The sequence below is a fragment of the Procambarus clarkii genome, chromosome 44, assembly GCF_040958095.1.
Source record: "Procambarus clarkii isolate CNS0578487 chromosome 44, FALCON_Pclarkii_2.0, whole genome shotgun sequence".
Lineage (NCBI taxonomy): Eukaryota > Metazoa > Arthropoda > Malacostraca > Decapoda > Cambaridae > Procambarus > Procambarus clarkii.
The window spans coordinates 24,866,665-24,885,400 of record NC_091193.1 but is presented as its reverse complement, the minus strand read 5'-3'; the positions used below and the strand labels follow the sequence as shown (position 1 = coordinate 24,885,400).

The 18,736-nt window shown below is 41.3% G+C and overlaps 1 protein-coding gene across 9 annotated transcripts in view; it reads left to right on the top strand.

Annotated features, from left to right (window-relative positions):
- The window catches only part of Pmi (Transmembrane protein Pmi), a 53,611-nt gene that overhangs the window by 3,118 nt on the left and 31,757 nt on the right, over positions 1–18,736 (top strand). For 2 of the 9 annotated variants that reach the window (XM_069300848.1, XM_045725943.2), the window contains exon 2: positions 14,716–14,943. The exons of 1 other annotated variant lie outside the window; for it this stretch is intronic. In XM_069300848.1, coding sequence (XP_069156949.1) covers positions 14,909–14,943 — 35 coding nt within the window. In that variant the 5' untranslated portion in view covers positions 14,716–14,908. Of the gene's footprint in view, positions 1–2,070; positions 2,288–14,715; positions 15,015–18,736 lie in introns of all 9 variants that reach the window. 6 more of the 9 variants (XM_069300847.1, XM_045725940.2, XM_045725944.2 and 3 more) reach the window with 5 other exon arrangements.

Below are 18,736 nucleotides of genomic sequence, written 5' to 3'. Positions count from 1 at the left end.
TCGCTCACCCCGCGCGCCACCCCTCGACAGGGCGATATGGGCCCCAGCGTGTCACGGAAGCGCGCGTTAATTCCGAAAAGTGTATACTCTCTTCAACTTTGTCACCTCAATTCTCCTTCTACGAGATTAAATTTGGTATCATTGTGTTCGCAATAAAATTCTCTACAGCACTAAATGCATATAAACTCCAAAAGCCCGGCTAATTACCCGCAGCAAACAGAGAAAGTGCGAACGAGTTACCCAGGAGCGTGCAAACGGGATAAAATGTTTTCACTATTTTCACTCTGGTCACCTCAATTTTTGTCCTAGGTCTTTCATTTTGGTCTCAATGGGTTCGTAATAAAATTCTCTAGAGGAACATTAGCATATAAGAAAAAAAACCTGGTCACACTCCAACCGCCGACGAGTTGAAGACGGGCCACGCGTTAGCCATGAGTGAGCGCTCAGAGGCCTTCCTGCTACACTCCCAATTCCCACCCTTTTCAAGCCTTTCTTTCGCAATTTTCTTCCTGGAAGGGCCTTGTTCATGATTACTATCCATCGTGGAGTAAGCGTAGATAGTTTCTAAAGCCGCAGTAAGAAATATAGCCACGGAAAATAGCCGAAATGTTCACACGTTTGAGATGCGAGGGGAGGCGACATTGGTCACAACAGTGGAGCAAAGACAATGGGCCCACGGCGTGTGCCAAGCCGCCTGAGGGCCACGAGGCTCAACAAAGAAAATGGGAAGACATCGGCGCACATTTTAAAACCAGTCCCAAAAAAATCGGATAAAAACCTGATTTTTGGCGAATTTTTAAAGTGGATGACGCAATGCTGCGTCATCCCCGGCATTACCGCCAGTAAACGGATGACGCAATGCTGCGTCATCCCCGAGCGAAAGTGTTAAGTAGAATTATTCTTTCGTAAATAGAAGGTAATTTTAGTTCCTTTCTCATGTTAACAATTCTGACAGTTCTAGGACAACCCAGGATGATGTGCGTGACCTCCTTGCCACTTGTACTGCCAACTGTGTAACTATTTCATTGACTCAGGTGTTCTGGATGACATTCTATCAATTTATCCAAAATTTGCTGTCCATTTTAAAGAATGAAGAGCAATTTTATTTATATTACTTCTAAGCTGCATCACTTATGAACCCATCCCTGCCCTTGTGTGGCAGTGCACAATAGAAAGCTGTTTTCACCTATTCATACATTAAAACATTGATTTGAACCATGATATATATGTTCTTCAGCCTGCAGTTTAGACTTTTTGTCTTGTGTATGACCCTCTGTCCTGCGTGACAGTGAATACCAGCATTATCCTCACTTTAACCACTTAACTGCGCCAACCGAGTATTCTCGGTCGGTGGGAAACTGCGCCAACCGGGAAAACTTCGATTTTTTCGTACCCATTCTAAATGTGTACGAGGTTGGTTGTGTATGAAATGGACACTTAGGACCTCCAGTGAGAGGCAGCCATCTTGGAAAAAATTCCCAGAATGGCCTAGGGCTGCTGACTGGGATAGTACTGAATGAGCAACCATGGGTGGTGCACGCGCCTCTGGCTCCCAAACACCTGTCCGACGCGGTGTTGAAAGATAACGCTCTGTCGGTGAAATTCAAACCATATTGTTTGAAGAGCATAAGGGTCATAATATTGGTGAAGCTAGGCGCAATAAAGACCTAACACAAAGGTCAGATGCAAGTGATAAAGCACCTATGAGGACGATACAGCGAGCGTATCCAGTTGTAGCTCTGAGCGTCACCCTTGCAATCCTATGCTATCTCCAAATTATTTAGATGATACATAGATGAATTGTTTTCTGCTTTCAGTTATGATGCATCTGATACAAGTAGCATAGATGAACAGTGTTAGCAGCTTCCATGGTGGTGTTTTCCATAGATATTTTCAGGAATACCTGAATCTCTTTTTGACTGACGGACACTCTTTGATGCTGGCTGAATCTCTTCCTATGTGGGACCTTACAAAGCGAGCTTTGCATGACTACCTTACAAATTGATCTTTTCCTGTAATCTTTTCAAGACTACCTTACGTTTTACAAGCTTGGCTACATACCACCTACAGGTACTAATGCCAAGGGCGTATGTGAGAGTGTTATTTGCAAGCACACAGAACGAAGAAACAGGAAGCGAAAACCTATCTGTTCCTGGTGCAACGAGAGCGAAGTCGCACTGTGTACCATGGACTATTTCGTTGATTATTACTCGCTTCCGAAGTGACGCACGGGTGACAAGGCCCTGATGATGTCACAGCGCACCGTGTCCACGTCCCCACAACCAACGTAAGTGGAATTTGGTATTTATTTTTCTATGGACAAGTTCAAGTAAGGGAATTTATCATTTTACGAAGAAAAATTTTTTTGGGGGGAACAATTTATTTCATGCGCACAGGGAATTTCACAATAAACTCGGTGCAGCACGGTGGTTAATCAGAATTACAGTACATTGAAATCCTCAGATTAGGCAAAATTGTAATTAATTTTGTCAATCAAGATGTTAATAATAATAACCAGTTTTCAATCTGAATATTATTTATTGAATATTCGCATATACAGTGGTACCTCGGTTTAAGAGTTTAATCCGTTCCTGGAGACAGCTCTTATTCCGAAAACTCGTATTCCGAAGCTAATTTCCCCATAAGAAATAATGGGAAATGAATTAATCCATTCCTGACTACCCCAAAAACCCCACATCAAACTAAATTTTTATACCTAATTCATCTAAATAAACCTACAAAACTATGTTCAAGTTATTACTTACCCTTGTTGATGAATGCTGTAGGCCTATGGAAGATGGTGAGGAGGGGGAGGAGGAGAGGAGTTATTGTTTGGAAGGGGAGTCCCCTTCCATTATCACATCAGGCAGTGAGGACCTTTCTGGTGTGCACTCCCTGGCACATTTTGTCTGAGTACCACTAGGTCCTGGTTGTGGCTCACTGCTCGATTTTCTCACAACAAATCTGTCCATGGACGCTTGCTTTTTCCTTCTTTGCAAGCTGTCTCTGTAGTAAGGCATCACATTGTCATTGAAAAGATTAAGGCAACGGCCTACTACAGCTTTCTCTGGGTGAGTCTTTTCAATAAAAGTTTGAATCTCTTCCCACATCTGACACACCTTAATTTCTCCAGAAGGGACATTCGCTACTGCCTCATCCTCCTCCACTGGAGAATCATCAGCTGCGTTGTCTTGCTGTTCCTGTTGAAGGGCTTAGAGTTCGTCGGTGATCAGTTCCTCGTTGTGTTCTTCCACCAACTCCTCCACATCATCACCATCCAATTCCAAGCCCATTTGCCGGCCCAGAGTAACAATTTCCTCAACAATAGGCGCATCATTTACAGGCTCAAACCCCTCAAAAGTCTAGTTGTCACACATTCAGGCCACAATTTTCTCCAGCCAGAGATCAGGGTTCTTTGAGTCACTTCTTGCCAGGCTTTGTCAACGAGTTTTAAAGCACTACAAATGTTAAAATGGTGTTTCCAGAACTCTTAGAGGGTGAGGTTTGTGGCTTCAGTCACTTCAAAACATTTCCGGAAAAGTGCCCTTTCATAAAGTTGCTTAAAATTTGCTATGATTTTCCGGTCCATAAGCTGAATTAGAGGAGTGGTGTTAGGAGGAAGGAATTTAACTGAGGAATTTATTGTATCTGGGCAACAAATCATCTTCCAAGCCTGGAGGATGAGCAGGAGCATTGTCGAGGAGAAGCAGGGCCTTGCATGAGTGGCAGATGTTTCTCCTGCAGATATTTTTCTATGGCAGGGCAAAGCACTTCATTCACCCACTCCGAAAAAATAAGCCTAGTCACCCATGCTTTTTTATTAGACTTCCACATCACACACATTTGAGTTTTCTGCACTTTATACTGTTTGAAAACCCTTGGATTTTCAGAATGATACACTAGCAAGGGTTTAATTTTCAAATCGCCACTCGCATTTGAACACAGCACAAGCGTAAACCTATCTTTCATAGGCTTGTGTCCGGGCAAGGATTTTTCCTCCTTGGTAATGTATGTCCTCTTAGGCATTCTTTTCCAAAGCAGTCCTGTTTCATCACAATTAAATACTTGTTGCAGTAGGTATCCCTCAGCCTCTGCAAACTCTTTATATTCGTCAATAAATCGTTCAGCGACTGGTTTGTCCGAGCTGAACGCCTATCACAGCATGAGCTCACAGCAGTGCTGTGAGCTCATGCTGCGTACACCAGCCTTGGTTGCTCACTCATTACTGAGGCTCTCACACCCAGGAATGTTGCCCATGATTTTTTTTTTTAAATGGCGTCTGTTTACAAGAGCCCTGAGGAAGCTGATGTGAACCCCATGTAGCTGTGGGAGTTTTGAATCATACGCTAAAATTATAAGGTCCCGGAGGCACATGGCACACCCCCCGTCGAGCACCTGCAGGTGTGTTGCGCAGTTCAGTGGTTAAACTGCGCATGGCATACATATACGACAGGACCTGATGCCACCATAAGTTCAATTTCTCAAACTTGCTCAAATGCTTTAAAATTTTTTGTGTATAATCTACTAGTAAATCCTACAGCTTTGTGTAAATGATCACAAACGTAACATGAAAAATAAGAAAATAAAAAATAATTAAAAAATTGAATATTAACTCTTAATACTATCACGCGCCGCAGAAATGATGTGCTTCGGTGCAGGTGAGCATGCGGCGACACCAAAAAGTGTCTACAGGTACTCGTTTCAGTTTTCTCACCTTAATTCTCGTGCTACATCATTCATTTTGGTATCATTGTGTTTGCAATAGAATTCCCTACATGGGTATATGCATATAAGGTCCAAAAGCCTGCTGTGACTCCCCACAGCAAAGCCTAAAGTCGGCAAAGTTACCCGTGAGCATGCAAAATCAGTAAAATGTGTATACTCGTTTCAGTTTTCTCACCTTATTTCTTATGCTACGTCATTCGTTTTGGTATCATTGTGTTCACAATAGAATTCTCTACAAGGGTATATGCATATAATGTCTAAAAGTCCGGCATGACTCCCCACAGCAAAGCCTAAAGTCGGCCAAGTTACCCGTGAACAAGTACCAATTGGCACACCTGCAACCCGTTCTAACTAACCCGTTCTAACAAGCCACTAACAGTGTTAGTGGCTTTCATGGTGGTGTTTTCCATAGATATTTTCAAGAATACCTGAATCTCTTCCCAACTGACGGACACTCTTGAGGCTAGCTGAATCTCTTCCTGACTGACGGACACTCTTGAGGCAAGCTGAATCTCTTCCTGTATGGAACCATACAAAGCGATTTTTTCAAGACTACCTTACAAATTGATCTTTTCCTATAATCTTTTCAATACTACCTTATGCTTTACAAGCTTGTTTACATACAACCTACAAGTACTAAAGCCAAGGGTGTACGCGAGTGCGTTATTTGCCAGCACACAGAATGAAGAAACAGGAAGCGAAAATTTATCTGTACCTGGTGCACTGAGAGCGAAGTCGCGCTGTGTACCATGGGCTACTTCGTTGATTATTACTCGCTTCTGAAGTACTGAGTGTGTAATACAGTGTGTTACTGTGTAAATAGTGTGTGAAACTGTACATATTGTAATTTTAATGAATTTTTAACAGGTAATATTGCGACAATGAACATTTATTGTGGACACATTACTGACACATGTATCACAGTTCCATGGAACATTATGAACGTTTTACTGTATACGTATTGTAAAGGACACAAATATGCATCATATACGATAACAAAAAAAAATAAAACTGCATTGGAAATACATAAAAGAAATAATTGAAAATATATTTGTGGCAACACCCGGTGCTTGAATGGCCCGCACGACCGTGTCTGGGCGAGTCACGCACGGGCGACCATGCCCTGATGACGTTACAGCGCACCTTGTCCATGTCCCTACAACCAAAGTAAGTGGAATTTGGTATTTATTTTTACATAGACATGTTCAGGGAAGGGAATTTATCATTTTACAAAGAAAAAAGAATTTTTTGGGAACACTTCATTTCATGCGCACCCGGGGGAATTTCTCAATAAACTCCGCACAGCACGGTGGTTAATGAGCGACTCCGGACCGGACCTCGTCACCCGAGGCGACTCAAAAGAAAAATGAGTGACGACAGGCGGAGGCAAAGGAGTGTGATAGTTTAAAAACTTTGGATTTTCAAATCGGCTGCAAAAATATAAAATATCACCAATTGTTCATTTGGGGTTGTTATGCTCTCAGAATAGAATATGATCATCATATTCATAAATTTAGATTATAGGTTTTCAGTTTAGATTATTGTAAAAAAAATCATCAATGTCTCTTTTTGAAATACTGTATGCGCCAAATTTAGACAAAAAAATTTATAACTCCAAACGTTTAGGGTTTATGAAAAATCTATTCTAAAAGGATTGTAGAACAGACAGCTGTGCACACTACAGTACAGTACAACCTCGATTCAACGTACCCTGATTCAACGAATCTCCGGCTAGTTCGCACTAGCCGGAGCTATATATTATGTGAGAAATCTTTAAAGAATTCTGATAAAGAAAGAGATCTAGGGGTGGTTCTAGATAGAAAACTATCACCTGAGGACCACATAAAGAATATTGTGCGAGGAGCCTATGCCACACTTTCTAACTTCAGAATTGCTTTTAAATACATGGATGGCGATACACTAAAGAAATTGTTCACGACTTTTGTTAGGCCAAAGCTAGAATATGTGTGGTGCCCATATCTTAAGAAGCACATCAACAAACTGGAAAAGGTGCAAAGACATGCTACTAAGTGGCTCCCAGAACTGAAGGGCAAGAGCTACGAGGAGAGGTTAGAGGCATTAATATGCCAAAACTAAAAGACAGAAGAAAAAGCGGTGATATGATCACTACATACAAAACAGTAACAGGAATTGATAAAATTGATAGGGAAGATTTCCTGAGACCTGGAACTTTAAGAACAAGAGGTCATAGATTTAAACTAGCTAAACACAGATGCCGAAGAAATATAAGAAAATTCACTTTCACAAACAGAGTGGTAGACGGTTGGAACAAGTTAGGTGAGAAGGTGGTGGAGGCCAAGACCGTCAGTAGTTTCAAAGCGTTATGACAAAGAGTGCTGGGAAGACGGGACACCACGAGCGTAGCTCTCATCCTGTAACTACACTTAGGTAATTACCTCTCTGGGGTGCACTCTCTGGCATGTTTTGCCTGCATACCACTAGGTCCTGGTTGTGGCTCACTGCTTGATTTTCTCAGTACAAAACGATCCATTGATGAGTGTTTTTCCCCTTCTTTGCAACACTTGTCTGTAGTGAGGCATCACATTGTCACTGAAAAGGTTAATCCTTGTGTTGCTCAGGGCTAATTAGCATTTGTCACTCACAAGCACATACCAAAAAAATAAATATTTTTTCTTTTAAACCTGTTAATTTGTGTTCTCTGATCATGGGAAAAATAATTAAAAAATTGTAAGTGGCATATATTGCCCGCTATAGGGCGGGGAAGTCTGGCAAAAAACAGGCACTGACTCAGCGTGCGTCCCAGGCGGTCTGTTGCTCTCCAGCTGTCAGGCAGGAGTGGCCACAGAGATAATTACCTAATTATTTAAATGTCTCTAATTGATTTTTCATAGTTTTTTGCTGTAATATTATTCAATAGTATGTAGTGTGATATATTTATACTGTATAATAAAATGTGTGAATCAACGCTGTACTAAAAATTATGGTGTGCATATTGTTGATTCAATTATTATGTTCATCAAACAGTGAACAAATACTTTGTCGGTTATTACACTATATACACAGGTTATATATAAGTATCTACATGTTTTGTTCACCATAACGAACCACTAAGTTGGTATTACGAGTCAGAAAAGCAACGAGGAGTGACTGCCACACACCAGTCGGCCACTCGCTGCCACTCACTCCCTCAACACCTCACTTGCCCACATTCTCCACCCACCATACTGTTTTTGCTTGTATTCACTATATACAGACCTTATATATAAGTACGTACTGTATCTACATTCATGTTCACTGTAACGAACCACTAAGTTGGCATGCTGAGTGCCAGTGTCAATGGCAGCCAGTAGCAGCCCGCCACTGGCTGCCACTTCCTTCCTCCCTCACCTCACCTGACTCACCCACATTCTCCTCCTACAATACTGTTTTTGCTTTTATTCACTATATACAGACATTATATATAAGTATCTACATGTTATGTTCACCACAACTGTACAACTAAGCTGATATAGTTAGTTCAGGCACTAAGAGACGTCGCTACACACAGTCAACTGGCGGCTGCCTCCCTCACACACATTCAAGGTCAGACTCACTAAAATTTCACCCCTAACAATACTGTTTGTGGTGTTATTACACTATACACACACACATTATATATAAGTATTTACATGTTTTGTTCACCATAACTGTTCAACTAAGCCAGTATAGTGCCAAAAGAGCATAGTGGCCACCCCTACCCAGTATGATAAATCATGCAGATGTCGCCACCTCCCTCACCTAAATGGCTTCTCCCCCACACTCCTTTTGCTGTTGTTATACTATATATACACGTTATATATAAGTATCTACATTCGTGTTCACCGTAACGAACCACTAAGTTGGTATGCTGAGTGGCAGTGGCAATGGCAGCCAGTGGCAGACCGCCACTGGCTGCCACTTCCTCCCTCACCTCACCTGACTTGCCACCATTCTCCTCCCACAATACTGTTTTTGTTTTTATTCACTATATACAGACGTTATATATAAGTATCGCATGTTTTGTTCACCATAGCGAACAACTAAGCTGGTATAGTGAGTCCAGACAGTAAAAGGTGGTCACACAGAGTCAGCAGACAATGCTACCTCCCTCCCCACTAAGATTACTCCTCCCACAGCGCTAATTATCACAACAATCCTGCTATTATCAGAATCCTGGGCATTTTTATCACAGTCAGGGGTCTTCTGTAATACTATCATGGCTAAATAATAGCATGAACATATATATTATGGCATTTTTAGGCAATGTTGTGGTCACAAGCTGAACAGCAGTGCTGTGAGCTCATGCTGCGTGCGTCAGGCTTGGTGGCTCACTCAATACTGAGGCCCTCACACCTGGGAATTTAGCCCACGATTAAAAAAAAAATGGCATCTGTTTACAAAAGCCCCGATGAAGGCAAGGTGAACCCCATGTATCCGTGGGTCGTTTAAATCTTGCGTAATACTCCAATACATCATATGATGTGATGCGCATTTTAAGGGTTAATGCAACGGCCTACTATAGCTTTCTCTGGGTGAGTCGTTTCAACAAAAGTTTGCATTTCTTCCCATTGCCTACACCACTTCCTAATTGTTGAGGAAGGGACGTTCTCTACTGCCTCCTCCTCCTCCCCTGAAGAAATATTCTCAGCTGCCTCTTGTTGCTGCTCCTTTTGAAGTGCTTGGAGTTCTTCGGTGGTCAGTTCTTCATTGTGTTCTTCCACCAACTCCTCCACATCAGCACCATCCACCTCCAAGCCCATTTTCCGGCCCAAAGTAACAATTTCCTCAACAATTGGCATTTCATTTGCAGGCCCAAACCCCTCAAAGTCTAGTTCTGAAACACATTCAGGCCACAATTTTCTCCAGCCAGAGATCAGGGTTCTTTGAGTCACTTCTTGCCAGGCTTTGTCAATGAGTTTTAAAGCACTACAAATGTTAAAATGGTTTTTCCAGAACTCTTTGAGGGGTAAGGTTTGTGGCTTCAGTCACTTGAAAAACATTTCTGGAAAAGTGCACTTTCATAAAGTTTTTTGAAATTGGCTATGATTTTCTGGTCCATTAGATGAATTAGAGGAGTGGTGCTAGGAGGGAGGAACTTTACTGTGAGAAAATTACAGTATCTGTTCAACAATGCATCTTCCAAGCCTGGAGGATGAGCAGGAGCATTGTCGAGGAGAAGCAGGGTCTTGAGTGGCAAACTTTTCTCCTGCAGATATTTTTGTATGGCAGGGCACACTACCTCATTCAACCACTCCGTAAAAAATAGCCTTGTCACCCATGCCTTACTATTAGCCCTCCATATCACACACATTTGACTTTTCTGCACATTATATTTTTTGAAAACCCTTAGATTTTCAGAATGATACACAAACAAGGGTTTAATTTTCAAATCGCCACTCGCATTACCACACAGCACGAGTAAACCTATCTTTCATAGGCTTGTGTCCGGGCAATGATTTCTCCTCCTGGGTAATGTATGTCCTCTTAGGCAATCTTTTCCAGAACAGTCCTTTCTCATCACAATTAAACACTTGTTGCGATAGGTATCCCTCAGCCTCTATAAAATCTTTAAATTCTTCAATAAATCTATCAGCCGCTGGTTTGTCTGAGCGGGCAGCCTCCCCATGCCTCACAACACTATGAATACCACTTCTTTTTATAAATTTGTCAAACCATCCCCTGCTTGCCTTAACCACCATGCTGCACTGAGTTTATTGTAAAATTCCCCCTGTGCGCATGAAATAGTGTTACCAAAAATTCTATTTTCTTCGTAAAATGGTGAATTCCCTTCCCTGAACATGTCTATGTAAAAATAAATACCAAATTCCACTTACTCTGACTGTGAGGACGTGGAAAAGGTGCGCTGTGACGTCATCAGAGACTGGATGCCCGTGCGTCAAGCTCCCAGAAGCGTTCGCGCAGGCCATTCAAGCACTGCAAGTTGCCACAAATATATTTTCAATTATTTGTTCTATGTATTTCTAATGTGGTTTTATTTTTTTTTATCGTATATGATGCACATTTGTGTCCTTTACAATATGTATACAGTAGAACGTTCATAATGTTCCATGGAACTGTAATACATGTGTCAGTAATGTGTCCATAATAAATGTTTATTGTCAAAATATTACTTATTAAAAATTCACTAAAATTACAATAGAGCAAAGCTCAACCCCCGCAAACACAACTAAGTGAATACAACTAGGTGAATACTATGACAAAATCACAGAAGCTCTAGAAGAAAAGCAAAATGCAGATGTTGTATACCCCCACTTTGCAAAGGTGTTCGACAAATGTGACCATGGGGTGATAGCACACAAAATAAGGTCAATGGGAATAACTGGTAAAGTAGGACACTGGATACTCAATTTCCTGTCGAACAGAACACAAAGAGTAACAGTCAATCAAATAAAATTGAGTCCAAGCGCAGTTAAAAGCTCTGTACCTCAAGGTACAGTCCTTGCACCGCTACTGTTCCTTATTCTCATATCAGATATAGACAAAAATACACGCCACAGCTTCATGTCATCCTTTGCAGATGACACAAAAATCAGCATGAAAATTACCTCTGGTGAAGACATTTAAAAATTACAATCAGATATCAACAAAGTTTTCGATTGGGCAGCAGAAAATAACATGATGTTTGACAGTGATAAATTTCAGGTACTCAGGTACGGCAAAATGAGGATCTGAAACATAATACTGGGTACAAAACACAATCGAATCTGCCCATAGTAGGAAAACAGCATGTAAAGGATTTGGGAATAATGATGTCAGACGACCTAACGTTTAGGGAGCATAACCAAGCAAATATTTCGTCAGCCAGAAAACTGATAGGATGGATTACGAGAACTTTCAAATCCAGGGATCCCATCACAATGGTTGTACTCTTCAAGTCACTTGTGTTGTCCTGTCTCGAGTACTGCTCAGTACTCGCTTCCCCCTTCAGAGCAGGAGAGATTGCTGAAATAGAGGGAATACAGAGAACATATACGGCACGCATAGACGAGATAAAACGCCTAAATTATTGGGATCGTCTCAAAGCTCTCCAAATGTACTCTCTAGAAAGGAGACGAGAGAGAGATACCATATAATATACACATGGAAAATACTGGAGGGCCAGGTCCCAAATCTACACAATAAAATAACAACATACTGGAGTGAACGATATGGAAGAAAAAGCAGAATAGAACCATTGAAGAGCAGAGGTGCCATAGGCACAATCAGAGAACCACTGTACAGTATAAACATCAGAGGTCCGCGGTTGTTCAACGTCCTCCCAGGGACTATAAGAAATATTGCTGGAACAACCGTGGACATCTTCAAGAGAAAACTGGACTGTTTTCAAAGAGAAGTTCCGGATCAGCCGTGCTGTGGTGGGTATGTGGGCCTGTGGGCCGCTCCAAGCAACAGCCTGGTGGACCAAACTCTCACAAGTCGAGCCTGGCCTCGGGCCGGGCCTGGGGAGTAGAAGAACTCCCAGAACCCCATCAACCAGTATCAACCAGGTATCAGGCCTCTTCTCCTGCGGTCTGTTGAGTCATCTCGGAGTGGGTTTGCTTGGGCATGGTCGACACGACTTTGTCTCTCAGGTGGGGTTCCCGCCTCATTCTGGTCCCAAAATGGGTCTGTGCGGACCTCCGGTTTATTTTGGACTTATCCCGTATGAACTCGTGGGTTTATTGCCCCTCCCTTCGGATGACTACTCTTTCCCAGGTACGTCTTCTGTTGGAGCCATACGCTTGGATGGTGTCCCTAGACTTCAAGGACCTGTATTAGCACGTCCCAATTCATCCGGGGTTAAGGGACTGGCTTGGTTTTGTTGTGGGGCATCAGGGTTACCGCTTTTGCTGCTTTCCCTTCGGTTTGAATCTGGCACCTCATGTTTTTACACTCATACCCTGGTCGCATGGTCTGCCTGCGTCTGTTAGGTGTTCAGGTTCTACCTCCCTCGCCGACTGGCTGGTTTGGGCTACCTGCCAGTCTGCTCACCAGGGATTTGGTTCTTTCTTGGCTTGCCAGGTTTGGGTTTTTTGTGCACTGGCGAAAGTCCCATCTAGTTCCCTCTAAGGTTTCAAGCGCTGCTTGCTCGGTGTCCGAACCCGAGGGTCTTCCCGCAGTTCTGTCTCTTTCAGCAGATCGGTCCAGCCCGGTATGAGGCTGGTTCATTCTTTTCCTCGAGTCTTCTTGTCTGGAGTTTCTGACTCGAGTCTCTCATCACTTGCATGGGGCACAGGTGGCTTCGTTGTTGGTCTCCTACCTGCATGCTTCATCTCGGCGGCAGTATGAAGTTTCCTGGTGGTTTTTCCAGTTTTTCATATCACTGCGTAGATGTACTTCAGTCTCTGATTGGGTTGTCTTATCCTTCCTTTCATGGTTGTTTCAGGACCGTCATCTTATTCCGAATACTGTCGCCTCATATTGTGTGGTGCTGGCGGATCCGCTCGAGCTTGTGTTCGGTATTGATGTTACGTCTGCTCTGTTCCGCAAGCTTTCTTGTGCGTTGTTTCACCTCTGGTCTGCTCATGCACCGCCTGGCCATCCTGGTCTTTGGACTGGGTGCTCTCCTTTTTCTCTTCTTCTCAGATGTTGTGGCCCCTTCGGTTCCGGTTTGTTTGTCTAGGGCTCTTTTTTTCCTATTGGCTTTGGCCTCTGAGGGTCGAGTCTGGGAGCTTCATGCTTTCCTCTGACACTGGTGTTTTTCTGGTCGTTTGATCCTGGTGGTAAGTTGGTTCATTTGAAGCCATCTCTTATTTTTGCAGTGAATGGGTCTGCTGCTTTCCGGAGCGGTCCTTGGTTTTGTTGTTGCTTGGTTGGTCTGGCCAGGGGGTGTATCATGTATTGTTGTTCGGTTGTGACTCTCCGCTGTTGTCTGCATATCATGGCCTCTGTGGCCGTGGACGCGCTTTGGGTTGCTCACGTTCCCTTCCTTCTGTCCTGTTCCAGTGTTCAGGTCTCCCGGGTCATCTACAAGGTCCTGTGGTTTTGCCAGTTGTCTTGATTTTGTGTTTAGGGCACATGGCGTCCACCTCCCTGGTCCTTCCCTCACTTTTCCTTATCTTTGGTGAGGTAGCTTCGGGTAGCCAATGGGGATCCTCCCAGAGAACCAGCATTAAATGTAATGAAACACCATTTTCTGGTTGAGTCAAGGAGGCTCGCTGGCAACCCTCCCTCCCTCCCTCCGGTCGGCGGTGTTTTTTCCGTATTTTTGACATCCAGCCTAAGAACTGACAGTTGGATCGCCAGTGCGAGGTTCTGGAGCTCCCTTTTTTCCTCTCCCGGGGAGTGGGGTTGCACAGACAGCGGCGCAGCAAGGTGATGACCTCAGGCTTGTTTGCTAATTTTTGTTTGGGGAGTTTAGTCCACTCGTTTGGCTTTTGGTAGCAATATTTTCACCAGAATAGGGGGTTTGTTTTGGGGCGCCTACCTTTCTGGGTGCCAGACCCGGTCAATGGCAGATATAGAATGCTCCCATCCACATGGCGGGTTTCTATAGGCCATTGCTCCGTGTGCCTCTCTAAGGAGGGCCAGGTTCTGGCTCATAGTACCTTGTAGGCAAGAATTCCATGCACTTTAATGCCAGAAAGCTAATAATGCCATATCAGCCTGAATAGCTCTGGGAAGCCTCCGGGACTCACCCAGAAAAGGGCATTTTATTACATTTAATGCTGTTTTTTTTTGTCATTATTTAAATTTTTTTATTATTAGGTATTATTGTTAATTTTGTTGTTGTTGTTATTATTTTTATTGTCAATTTTATTATTTGTATTATTTTTAGATTCAGAATTCAGTTAGATTTTAGATTGTTAAATTTAATATAAGGTACAGTACTAACCATATATTGCAATTTTTTTTAAATTTCCATGTACTGTATATATATGTACATATTGTATTATATATTGTTACAATTTCCAAGATTAACAAAGCAATTTTGTTTTATAATACAGTGATTATATATTGTAGCCATTCATTTTTATTTATTCCGATAAGGAATGCAGGAAAGCATAAAGAAGAAATATTATGGATGGGACAGAAAGATGAAAGAAATTTGCAGATCAAGTAAATGAACCAGCAAATTATATAAAATTGGATACCTACTCTTCATTCCTCACACCCAAAATGTCTGCTGTACCAAAGGTGGAACCTGCAGAAGACTTGCTAGTATCTACCTTCACCCTAGGAGATGATTACTGCACCCTGGCTGCTGCACCTACACAGGTGATAAAGTGGAACCTTCAGAAAACCTGATCTCTTCAGCAGACTATTATACAGAAGATGAAGATAACACAGTAAGACTGCGTGCAATCATTGATTGACACTCATTGGAAAACCCAACAAATTGACACCTATTGTGTGACACAGCTCTAACTCCTGAGCGTATGTCTTCTACTTGAATTAGGCCTTCATTAGCCAGGTCTTAACCCTCAAAATTTGGCTTTCATCAGAATTGTCACCCCACCTGTGGCAAAAAAATAAAAAATAAAATAATAACTTTTAGAATGATAAATTTGAAAGTAAAAGTAGGGAAAGGACACCCTCCCCCCCCCCCCAATTTTTTTCTTTCTTTTTTTATGTTTTTGTGAGCTGTACAGGTACTAGAAAGCTTGGTGGTGGTGTCATTACCTCATTTGATAAAGTGGTGCAAGAGCAGAGGACTCTTATGTTTACGTTGGATTTTTTTTTTTACTGGTACACCTACACATAGTAGCATTTGTGTTGATTAACTTTATAAATGTATGCATAATTGAATAAAAGGTCAAGTGGTTGAATATCATATATAGGCATGCAAAATACCATAATACTGTACTGAATGTACACCTGTCCACGTAAATCTATTCTGGTCACAGGTTGATGGAAGTGTGAAACCACTCCTTAGCTATGATTCTGTCTGGTAATGTTGCTCGGGCATGGATTCATATACTGATGGGAATGACCAACTCATGATTAGACAATAACCTCAGGCACTTAGAACATGATACCCACATCACTTAGTAAACAGTTATAAAAATAATGTGAGTCTTGGTTAGGTGCATTACAGCCATAGATTTTTATAACCATACAATACTAACATCATTGGTATACAATGCTGTACAACCCAAGCACCAGTATTGATAATCATCAAATGACGATACAGTATTATGACTAATGAAGCTGGATGTCATTTCAGTGCGACACGCTACATACAGAAACATGTATAAAGTGATTATGAAATTGATAGCCATTGGCTGGTTTATTCAGTAAAAGTGATCATTTTGTTTTATTTTCCATTTTGTGTTTTTGCAAATCAGTCAGATGCTTGAAGTGATCTAGAAACTGGCATCAAGAATTAACTTTTTCTCAACAAATTCTGTTTGAACAATGGTAAAACTTTCATGGCTGCTGTTCTAATAGTGAAAAGGAGGAAGATAAAAAACAAAACCAAATTCTGTTCTGGATGGGGCTCGCTCTCTTTGTAAACATGATTTGGCGTTTCCACATTCTTCAAATTTAACAAGGTTTAAGTTTCCAATGTATAAATGAAGGTTTTTGAGAACCTTATTATGCAGTTGGCTGAAAATGATACATGACATGAGTAACATTTATTATTTTGATTTTCATGCAATATATTTCAACCCTGGCATACAAAAGGATTGAATACAGTTTTTATTAGCCCAGCTTCTTTCAGAGATAATAGCTAAAATAAAAGTGAATAAGTACTTTACAGTAATTATTCATTGTACTGTAAAATTCCCCAGAACTTGTATATTTTCTTCATTCTAGTGGTATGTAACAGTAAATGGTGAGGTGGTGAAACAATTTGCTCTACTTAGTTCAGCAAATTACCTGGAGCATGTGCTGAAAGATTTCTCAAAATTCTTCTTTCAGCAATCTCACTCTGGTTGCCAATAACTATTTACTGGCAGTAACTATTTACTATTTATATAGTCAGACTTAAAATGGTGCAAGCACCATGCTGGGTGAACTATTAGGTCTCCAAACATAGCTTAGGGAAATAGCTTCAAGTGCATTACAGTATTTACATACTGCTCTGCATATACGGTAATGTGAATAATTTAAATTAATTCTCATTGATAAAATAAGCTCCAAAAATTTATCTCTGGATTTTTAACTCGGGAAGGCCTCTACCCTTGAGGTTGAAAATGGGGGACAGATACACGAAAAATGAAAAAGAAATGTGAAACATTAAACGAAAAGTTTCAAAGTTTTTTTGGACAAAATGAAATCTTCAGGAAACCAGACACAATAAGAATTCCAGAGAACAACATAGAGCACATAGAGGTGTCTAGAGACAAAGTGGAAAAAAATGCTCAAGGAGCTAAGAAAGAACAAAGCAGTTGGTCCAAATGGAGTTTCACCATGGGTTCTGATAGAATGTGCACCTAGGCTCAGCATTCCACTTCAACTGATTTTTCAGGCATCCCTGTGTACAGGAGTTGTAGCTGATATGTGGAAAAAGGCTAACATAGTTCCAATCTACAAAAGTGGCAGCAGGGAAGACCCCCCTCAATTATAGACCTGTATCATTGACAAGTGTAATAGTCAAAATATTGGAAAAAATAATTAAAACTAAATGGGGTAGAACACCTGGAGAAAAAATGATATAAATATCAGTCAGACAGTATGGTTTTTGATCTGGAAGATCCTGTGTAACGAATTTACTCAGTTACTTTGATCGAGCCACAGAGATATTACAGGAAAGAGATGGTTGGGTTGACTATATCTATTTGGACCTAAAAAAGGCTTTTGACAGAGTTCCACATAAGAGGATGTTCTGGAAACTGGAACATTTTGGAGGGGTGACAGGTAAGCTTCTAACATGGATGAAAGATTTCCTAACCGATAGAAAAATGAGGGCCGTAATCAGAGGCAATGTATCGGATTGGAGGAATGTCACAAGTGGAGTACCATAGGGTTCAGTTCTTGCGCCGGTAATGTTCATTGTCTACATAAACGATCTACCAGATGGAATACAGATTTATATGAACATGTTTGCTGATGATGCTAAGATAATAGGGAAGATAAGAAACTTAGATGATTGTCATGCCCTTCAAGAAGACCTGGACAAAATAAGTATATAGAGCACCACTTGGCAAATGGAATTTAATGTGAATAAATGCCATGTTATAGAATGTGGAATTGGAGAACATAGACCTCCACACAACCTATAAATTATGTGAGAAATCTTTAAAGAATTCTGCCAAAAAAAGAGATCTAGGGGTGATTATAGATAGAAAACTGTCACCTGAGGACCACATTAAGAACATTGTGCGAGAAGCCTGTACTAAACTTTCTAACTTCAGAATTGCTTTTAAATACATGGATGGAGAAATACTAAAGGAATTGTTCACAGCTTTTGTTAGACCAAAGCTGGAATATGCAGCGGTTGTATGGTGCCCATATCTTAAGAAGTACATCAACAAACTGGAAAAGGTGCAAAGACATGCCACTAAGTGGCTCCCAGAACTGAAGGACAAGAGCTACGAGGAGAGGTTAGAGGCATTAAATATGCAAAAACTAGAAGAGAGAAGAAAGAGGCTATAGGATCACTACGTCCAAAATAATAACCGGAATTGATAAAATTGATAGGGAAGAATTCCTGAGACCCGGAACTTCAAGAACAAGAGGTCATAGATTTAAATTAACGAAACAAAGCTGCTGGAGAAATATAAGAAAATTCACTTTTGTAAACAGAGTGGTAGACGGAACAAGTTAGGTGAGGTGGTGGTGGAGGCCAAAACCATCAGTAGTTTCAAAGCGCTATATGACAAAGCGTGCTGGGAAAAAAGGGACCCCACGAGTGTAGCTCTCATCCTGTAACTACATTTAGGTAATTACTTAGATAATTACCCTTTTATCTGGCAGTTTACCACATCTTTTAATTTTATGAAAAAATATGCCAAATCATTAGTAATTGTAATTCAAATTGATTGAGAATGATGCAACAAGTTTTTCTGGAAAGTGTGATATTATGGATTACAAGCAGCACAAAGTACATGCAAAATTTTTTTAT